This window comes from Plectrocnemia conspersa, unplaced genomic scaffold, assembly GCF_051122295.1.
Source record: "Plectrocnemia conspersa isolate PC_06_02 unplaced genomic scaffold, ASM5112229v1 ptg000006l, whole genome shotgun sequence".
In the NCBI taxonomy this organism is placed as follows: Eukaryota; Metazoa; Arthropoda; class Insecta; order Trichoptera; family Polycentropodidae; genus Plectrocnemia; species Plectrocnemia conspersa.
This window is the reverse complement of record NW_028277170.1, coordinates 14,088,468-14,098,153: the sequence shown is the minus strand read 5'-3', so window position 1 is coordinate 14,098,153 and position 9,686 is coordinate 14,088,468. Positions and strand designations below refer to the sequence as shown.

Below are 9,686 nucleotides of genomic sequence, written 5' to 3'. Positions count from 1 at the left end.
TTGACATTAAAAAATATAAAAGTGCGGTCTACCTTTACAGTTGCGAAACGTCCATTTGCTGTTCAAAACAAAACCTAACTTAAATTAATTAACCAAACTAAAAAAAAAGCACCGCTTTTAGGTTGTACCAAGTGCAAAGTATTAAATGTATAGTGGACACTTTCCTAATTATAGTTTCATGTACCAAGTGTATACTATTTAAATTAAAGTGCAATTATATATTCCCCAATAAAAATTTCATACATGAAGTAATAGCTGCACGGAAAAGAATCAGTCATTGAAGGGATTCTTCAGCATATCTTTACAATTTCACCAATGCATGTATAACATACATATGTATGCATTTATCATTGTATTTAAATTACATGTCTCTAACACATTGTATGTGTGATGAAACAATATGAACAAACATTTCGCCACATACAATCTGTTTTAACAAAATTTCTAATTCTTGCAATATTTTAACCCTTTGTTACTGAAATCTGATGTATTGGATTTTGATACTTTGGCAAGAATGGTTGGATCTGATATCATAGTTAAATAAAGAATTAGATTTATTTTAACTAGTTGTATGGTATGTTCTTCAGGAGTACATAACATTTTTTAGTATATAATACATAGATATTCAGATAGTTAATAAAGGCTCGGCAACCAAAGGGTTAAACAAAATAAAATATTTTTATGTGAATTATGTATGATTTACGTTATTTGTTTTTACTTTTTTATTTCTAATGTTTGAAACAAATTTTAAAATATAACATTTATTATCAATAATACACAGAATGTCTTATAAAAATATAAGGACAATTTAAATGAGCAAATAAAACGAACTGTTAGTGCATTACTGTCAAACAGATTAGGTGCGAGCGATCGAGTATTGGTCAGAACAGTCAACACCTTATAAATAACTCTACAACGAATCCTTTTTCGAAGAAAAAATCCAAAAATTTACCTTTCATAAATGCACAAACAATTCGTTTAATGGAACAAAGTATTTATTTTAATGCACAATCTCTCAAAATAATTACCTGTTAAATAGCACCCTAAAAATAGTGTTTTTATTAATTTTTGTCATCCGAATTGCATGGATTTAGTTCTTTAGAATAAGATAATTTTACTGAGAAATGTACACAGATTAAATATTGATTTATACAATATGCAACTTGCAACACTGTAACTCAAAGCCACAATATGATAATATATAAGCATTATTCTTATTGGGTATTAGCTTTTGCTCGCAAAAGAAAAAAAGAAAGTAACAATCGAACTGCAATAATTCATTAAGGAAAAACTTACCGATTGGAATTTTTATGAATATGTCAGGTGTCTTTTAAATGAATCGAATTTATTAAATATGATGCCTTGATATGATTATATTAATCTCGCACACGAGGTTTACAATGGATCAAAAAATCACTTATCATTGAATGAAAAGAAAGATGAATAAGTGCGTGTGTGTGTGTGTATCATTTAGCAACGAATGATTATTTAAAATTATTAACCCTTTGGTTTCCGAAATTTTAGACATCGACTATTACTACTTTGGCAGTAATTGCTGGATCTAAAGCCATCATTGAAGAAAGAATTATGGTAATCTTTATAGGTTCAACAACCAAAGGTTTAAATAATAGATCTGATAATTATATTAAAAACTCATTTCCACTTTTCGTTGCAAAACTACATTGTTACTGAGGTATACGAACAGACGATGATAGTCTCAGAACTTTGATAATTTTCAAAGCAAATGATTCGCTATCAGCTAGGTCGCTGTGTGGGGTCACTCACAACTGAGAGCGATACCATACGATATTACTGAGGCAAATAAATTAAAATAAACGCAAAGCAACATAACACGAGTAGATAATACGGTGCAAAAGTTTATCGTGATTGAAATCACATTTATTTTCGTAGTTGAATTTTACTGTTTATCGAAATAGGGGTTAGCATTCAAAATACAGAATAACATTTAAAAATATTTATTTATTTCAAAGAATTCACGTATGCATATCTTATATATGTTGTATATATGCACAAGTGAACACAATATATATTTATATATATGTATAAGTAGATGAAAGTTGAATATAAAAACTACATCGCTTAGCAAATAGTCGAAAATACATAAAACGATAATAATAGCAATGCAAGTGCCGAGTGTAACAATGAAATAAAAGACTACGCTGACGTTTGTAACGAAAGTGTATATTATATTACTAAAAAGTAAAACATAAAAAACAAAATGACATACATTATTGGTTACATCAATGAGGTTGATAAGTACGTAAACTGCGCAGCAGACATTTCAGTTTAGCATGAACTTGATACGTTCAAGATGTTCGCAATGTATAAGTTACAAAAGAAAATTCATAGTACACGTCGCACGCAGTGAGTGTAAAATAAAAAAAAACTAGAAAATATAAGTTTCAAGATTACGTTGTGTTACAACTATTTTTCATTTACTAATTACTAATTTTATTGTTAAATTGAAATATTTTATATATATGATGAGAAATGTCAATACACGCTAATTTATTTTTACATTATCCAGTACGTGGCAATTACAGTTGTTAAATATTAAATGTGGTATTTTTCAATTTTTGCACTCAGTACTGCTGTTTTACACTCACTGGCGATATAGATTAATAATCGTTATGAATTTCAGATATTTGTTATTTTTTGATCATAATTAAATAATTATTTTACGCTAGCGATTAACCGACACCTTTTTTCTTAACATAACATTACAATGACGTGGATAATTTACAGTTCTACAACAATAAGTCTCATCATATATAATTCACATTAATACTAAAAAAAATTATAAGCCAAAAAATCAACTCGAATCTACTTTTTTTTATAATAAGACCATAGTAACAAACATTATAACTTTATAAAATGAAATGTAAATCAACAAAGGGCAGACACATACAAGTAAATCGAATAATTTATATATTATGTATATACTTTCTTCATTATATATTATATATAGTATGTGTATACACATATATTTTTGTATTTTTATATATGTATATATATATATAAATACATATATTATTATTATTCATAATGTGAATTTACTCAAGTTACATTACATGTTTGTTAAAAGTCCTTAATTGTCGTCCTCGGTGATGTCCCCGTATTCCCAGATCGCACGGCGCTCCTTCTTGGCGATTTCTTGAGCGGCCCTGTAGTCGCTCACGATCTTCTGTAGCCGCTTTTCGCGTCTGTTCTGCACCATCAAGAGGCCATCGGAGATCAAGTTCTGAATGACGTCATTGTTGGACGAGTCTACGAGAGTGACTTCAGGTAAGACGCCCCTGCTCTCGATGTTCAATAAAAGAGGAGTGTACATGAGATCTTCCTTGAGTGCGTTGATAGCGGTTTCCTTGTGGTCGTTGTCGGCGGGTAGGTTCACGCACGCCAACACATATTCGGTGGCATAAGGCTTGTCGGAGGCGAAAGAAGCCGGTAGAGTGGCGCAGCTGGATGGGTGAATGACCTGCAGAAGAGGAGAAAATAAATTAATTTACGATAAGTAATAAAATAAACCAAAACCAAAGCAAAAAGTCACTTACTTCGCGGTTGCCGTAGTCGACATAGCGAACGGATACATTTTGACCCTGAACTTTCTCGATCCTAGCACGGTACCATTGACTGTCAAGGCTAAATTTAGCCGCGCATAAATCGCCCTTTTTAGGAGTGTACGCTCCAGGCAGTGGCGGCACGGAAGTAAAGTCTTGGCGAAGCTTTTTCATCATAGCTTCTAGTTTGGGTCCCTGATCTGTGTGCTGAGCGAAGAACCTGCCTTCCAAAGTGATTTCGGTGACGATCACCTTTTCATAGTTCACCTTGCGCTCGACTACCTTCTCTTCTTCTTTCGTTTCCTCCTCTTTTGGAGCTTCCACATAGTCCTTCCAGATGTTCAGCCGATTTTGCTTGGCGTACTTCTCGGCTTCTCGCAGGCTGTTCTTGTGTTCGGAGCGTTCGGCAGTCGAATGAACGGAGGCGAGTCCTTCCCTAACTAGCGCCACAGAGAGGTTTACGTTGTCTACAAACAGCCAGCCGATGAATCCGCCAGCTTTGTCCATGCTCTGAACGGTGATATGGACGTCGCGTTGCATGCACTTTTCCTTAGTAAAGTTTAGCGCTTCTTCGCCGAACGGCTCGGCTTCTTGAAGTGGACCAGTTCCGGTGATGTTCGGTCTGGCTCCTCTGGGGCAACTGATGCCGGAAAGCAAGAAAGTTATCAAACAAGAATCTTTCGGGATGTACAACCGAAGCCTCGATCCGCTGGTGACAAATTCGACGACTGATTCTTGTTTGTCGTGCCGCTGCAGAGTCGTCAGAGTCAATTTGGCCTTTTGAATATCAGCACTAATGTTGGTCACCTTCTTGGTTGGATTTTCTTTCGTATTGTGAACCCCAATAGCGGCTTTCTGAGCCTTCATCTCAGATTCCAACAGAGAATTGTAAGCACTGCTTCTTTGATCATCATCCGGACGATGACGTACTACAGTAGCCAAACCCTTCGAAACGAGTTCAAGAGCAACGTTTCTAAAAATAAAATAAACAAAATTAAAATAAATGCATATTATATTCTATAGTGTATTTATATGTATCGTTTTTACGTTTTTCCAATCATAATGGTGCAACAGGTTTTTTCGGGTAAACTATCTCTTGCTGGTTGAATATAGTCAACGGTAACGCTGACTTTTCTTCCAATCAACAGCTTCCTTAGTGTTTCCCTCGCGTCGAACATATGCGGAATATCATACAAGGGTTTGAATCCCTTAGCTCTGGCTTTTCCATCTTCGTCTGCCGGGGATTTCGGCGGACGCACGCTCGACAAGAACACCTTTTTCAAATTGCCGTTTTGCTGCTTTACAATCATGGAGTCGCCGTTTATTATTTCTAGCACGACACCGCTGAATTCCTTGTCTTTGACGGCGATTCCAGAAGTGGAAGGTACATAATCTTTCCATATACCGATCCTCTTGTCTTTGGCGAACTTCTCAGCTTCGCGGAGAGCGGCAATCGCTAAAAATAAATAAATAATCTTAATGAAGTTACTGATCGTATTGTATGTGCATATTGTACGTACATCGGCTTGCACGTATACCTTGCTTGGTATAAGGCAAAGACCATTCAACGCATTTTGCGAAGCCTCTTCTAAGTAACAGTTCGGCAATGTTGCCGCACGGATGTTCGACAGACCCGATGAAATTGTTGTTATTCAGGGTCATCAAAGTGATATTACAGTCTCTTTGAAGCAAATGTCTTTCGACACAATACTTTGCTTCGCTTTGCTGATCGTTTCCGTCTTCCTCTCCGTCGGTTTTTTCGATTTTACCTCCCGAACACTAAAAATTACAATAATATTATTCTCATCGTTGTAAGAATTTAAAATTATAAATTATATATTTACCCGGATTCCAGAGATCATTATGGTGATGTAGTAATAGACGTTGTTGTCTTCAGGAGTGATAAACGCCCTGACGGTCGAACCGTCTCTCACGTGTTCGATGACACCTTTCAAAGGACGATAGTTATACTTTTCGACATCGCGCTCGTGAGTCCAATGAATTTCTCGAACCGCTTTCTACAAATAATAAAAAGTAACGTTTTAAAACGATTCTATAGTCTATTATTATGTATACGAAATTCATCACTCACGGTCGGATTTCCGTGCTTCCCCTTTCCCTGGGCTTTTGCAACCTCTTCAAGTTTAGATAATTTCTGGACTTCAGGATTCTTCGGATCACCCCTGACGTTGACAAGCCCCTCGCTGACCAACAGTTCGTTGATGTTCTCTCCTGGATGCGAATCTTTAACTAGATAGATGATACCCTTTTCCATGTTGGTGTTTGGAATTTTGTCCGCAGTGAACAAAATCTCCTGTCCGACCAATTTCTTGCGGAGGAATTCTCGAGTTTCCCACGCCCACGGCTCATCCTTCGTGATGCTTTTACCACTGGAAAGACGATCGATTGCATCAGAATTATGTTTCGATTGACGTTTTGTTCAATAATAGCTTTATATTACTTACTCGTTAGTTGGACGACGTTCCAATTTTGGAGCGCTAATTCCTAGAAGATTCAGCTGCCTTTCGGCCGGCGGTCCATTTGGCCTAGGCGGACCCCAAATCTTCACCGAATCTCCCGACAAAACCTAAAAACAATAAATCATTTTTTTATTAGGAAATCAGTAATTTTCGTAATATGCGTCTGATGCACTTGAATTAGCACATTTCATAAAATGCTCGAATGTAAAATCGACTAATGTTTTTCTCAGTTATATTGCAATGTTATAGATAGAAGTTTCGAGAACGATATCTCATCAAAAATTATCATTTTGACGATTTATTTATTGTGAAATAGTTGTTTCACAATATTTTTGCTTTCGGTGATTCATGCATCGGTGACATTTTTATTGTCACCGTTGTTTTTGTTCTCTACATACTTTGTGTATCCATAAGTGAAACTTATGTGACTCAAATATTGGTTATAAGTTGTGTCAGTATTAGATATTACATTTTATTACTTCATTGTGAAATTAAATCTGTCGGTCTAAACATAATCGCATTGCACCTGTAATTTCAAAGTGTGTCTTATTCATCAGGTGCTAAATATTCTGGGCCTTGAAAAGAAACTCAAACTCTCGAATAAAAACATTTCTCGAATAATTCGATAAGCAATAAGTGCTTATATGATAGTTACTATAAAAAACCAAAACCTATGTGAAACACATTTTTGAAATTAATTTTCGGGAAAGTGTAACACAACAACGATGATGTTTAACAACAGTAACCGTTTAATGAAAATTTCATCATTAAATGATAAAAATGCAATAATTGTGTTCCTGAGTGATTTTATGGAAGCCCGTGTTTAACACGATTTTTTAAGACAATCTAATGTAAAAATATCTTCTATTATTTTTGAAATCATAAATACGCATTACAAGCAGATTACTTAATTACGCGGCATTTGTTAAGAGCCAATGTGGCAAAAACGCGTCTTTCAATAAAGATATAGATGATTTTGAAAACTTGACATATATTCGGAGCTTGCCCGAGGAGCGCAAATTACTTCAAATGGGGCGCCATTTGAATCTATTTAACATGGTATCGATATCTCCTCGATTTATTCTCCTCAAACAAAAACTACGAGATGGTTCTTTAATAAAATTTTCAACGACGACTCTTTTTTTAGCTCTCAGGAATATGTCATTTTCATTAAAAAAAAATCCGAGAAAGTTTTTCAAAAAAATTATCTCGGAATTTTCCTATAAGAAAAAATTTCCCAAATGTTTTTTTTTAATATATACTCAGGCCAGCCCTGCCCTGCATTTATTTCGATATCATCAACTTATTTATATAATTAGTCTCGAATATTAATCATAAAATAGTGACCCATTTTTTACGACTCTGGTCGTAAAAAAATGAATTTTCAGCGGACCTATATGTTTATAGAAAAAGTCATCCCTTTTTATTTGTGTATTATGTATATGTATTTTTTGGCTGCAAGGTCAAGATAATTAAAATGTGACTATTAAAAAGACTATTCAGATCAGTGAATATTTTTGGTCATAACAACCATATATGTATGTATGTATGTGGTCTGGTCGTAACATCGTAACACGTAAACCGGCACATGTACCTATATTAAAAAAAAAACAAAATGCTATTTGCAGAACTCAAATGGGTTACTTAAAATCATCAAACGGGTCACTTGGTAATCCGCGGGTCATAGGTTACCGAGCCCTGGTTTAGCCTATCTAGAGCGCAGCCACAGATCGATACTGAAGAGAACTTAAATTTTATTTATAACTTTTTAATTTTTACGAGTTGGCTACTCCTACAACAAAATTATAAGGGTTTAATTTTTTTTCAATCTGTATTCCAAATAATTATTACGATTTCAATAGATTGTAGCAAGCGATATGTGAAAATTAATATGCTACATATAACGAAATTGTCCATATTGCGAAATTGTACCTCAATATGTTTATAAACTCTTATGACGAATTTCAGATTAGTAGAGCAGTTTTTACCAAATCGCAGATACAACCATTGACATCAGAAACACAACACTGTGTATGCAAGATAGAATTGGATTCACGTGAACTTTTTGTATAATAAAAGTGCATTGAAAATTAGGTCATCTAGAATCATTGATTTTTCGCACACTTTTCACAAAAGTGTTTATCATCTATAGCAGCTCTGTCCAACTGACGGCACGCGAACTAATTTTTGCGGCCCGCGAACCAATTCGTTTTTAAAATAAAATTTAAAAAAAGTCTCCTCAGACAATTTTGTTCGTTTATCCAGGCAAGCAGACAAAAATGTTTGAGGTGACCCTTTTTAGCCCCCATTAGCATCCGTAAACGAATAAAAATATCCGAGGTGACCTTTTTTTAGCGCCCAGCAGCAAAAATGTTTGACCCCCGAAATATTTGCAAAAGAAAAAATGGTCCACGGATAAAGAGAAGTTAAACAGCGCTGATCTATAGTATTGATTAGGATTCAGTTCCAGAGGTTAACGCTGAGATTAAATGAGCTGATATCATATATAAAGTAATCTAATTATATACACACTACATACGTTTGTATATATATATACAACAAAAATCGATTGAATGCACCTGTATTGTTTTTAATATTTGGTCTAAGTAAATTCTGATGGGCATGTTTAAAGTCAAATTAGAAATAAAACGGCCGATCCACATATTTGCCGAAAGACAATAAAACGTCGGTTAATTTGTGGACTTTAAAATATATAAAGATGGATGCCGCGTATTTGGGGGATGGTGGAAAAGTGTGCGCTATCGTGTAAAAGATAAAGAAAAATAAGAAGAAAATCGCTTTCCAGCTGCGCCGCGCCTTTCACTTTCATACTGTTTTGTGGCAGCCTTTTTTTCCAGCCGGCGGAGTGGGGGAAATGGGGGTGCCATGGGGCGCGATAAGAAACGATGTGGCGGCGTTCGTAGGGGGCGCGGCGACCCGGGAGCTCTGCGGAAGGCTTGTTGGACGCTCGCTAGCGAATCCAGCGTGACGACACGTCGACTTTCATTCATGATCCGCTCGAGATGTCAATACGCCAACACGGCAAAACGCAAGGCGGAACCGGCTGCTCTGGCTAAGGGCAAAGGCGCGCCGTTGTACTCCGGCGGGACATAAAAGACGTACCTGCTTAACAGTGCCCCGATTCATAATGAGACTAAAGGTGCCGGGCGTTCTGGTGCGCGGCGACGCGTCAGCACCGGTCGGCTCGCTCCGATAAAATGGTCGCACGGTGGTGATGTGTTGGGCCACCTATGAATACCATAGACAACTCACCCCGGTGACGATAGACAAGCGCACGTGTTCGATTTGCTCAAGATTGCCTTTATCATATCGTTAAAATGTGTGATTTTAAAATAATTTCTCATTAATAAACGACGATAAGTATTATGTTTATAGAGTAATAATAATAATAAATTTGAATTCAAATAAACATTATTTTTAAAGAAAATAATTTGAATCAGCGACCGCAAATTGCCTACTCATAGCCATTCTAGATTGAATTATTATAACTCACAACTAAACAATTCAGAAACATTTTTGCAACTCCCCTTATATTTGTAAGTTTAAAACTGGCATTTTGTTACAATACTATCTTATATGGAATATAATAAAAAAACATAGGTTA

At 35.6% G+C, this 9,686-nt stretch overlaps 1 protein-coding gene across 2 annotated transcripts; it reads right to left on the bottom strand.

The window, feature by feature from the left end:
- Nucleotides 1–2,181: 2,181 nt before the first annotated feature.
- Nucleotides 2,182–9,282, bottom strand: Tudor-SN (Staphylococcal nuclease domain-containing protein 1). 2 transcript variants are annotated; one of them, XM_088187666.1, is made up of 8 exons: nucleotides 9,185–9,282; nucleotides 6,047–6,168; nucleotides 5,674–5,971; nucleotides 5,426–5,599; nucleotides 5,102–5,360; nucleotides 4,629–5,037; nucleotides 3,576–4,554; nucleotides 2,182–3,499 (listed from the first exon to the last, which is right to left on the bottom strand). In XM_088187666.1, the coding sequence occupies exons 1-8, from the start codon at nucleotides 9,206–9,208 to the stop codon at nucleotides 3,110–3,112; spliced, it is 2,655 nt and encodes an 884-aa protein (XP_088043792.1). In that variant the 5' UTR covers nucleotides 9,209–9,282; the 3' UTR covers nucleotides 2,182–3,109. The 2 variants fall into 2 exon arrangements, with proteins under 2 accessions (XP_088043792.1, XP_088043793.1); XM_088187667.1 differs by having other exon boundaries at nucleotides 5,120–5,360.
- Between the last annotated feature and the right edge of the window lie 404 nt (nucleotides 9,283–9,686).

Coding starts and splice junctions, on each gene's coding strand:
- Tudor-SN (XM_088187666.1), bottom strand. CDS start 9,208: ATGAATCGGGGCACTGTTAAGCAG. Junction 5,361..5,425: donor TAATGATCTCTGGAATCCGG/GTAAATATATAA, acceptor TGTAATTTTTAG/TGTTCGGGAGGTAAAATCGA. Junction 4,555..4,628: donor ACCATTATGATTGGAAAAAC/GTAAAAACGATA, acceptor TTTTATTTTTAG/AAACGTTGCTCTTGAACTCG.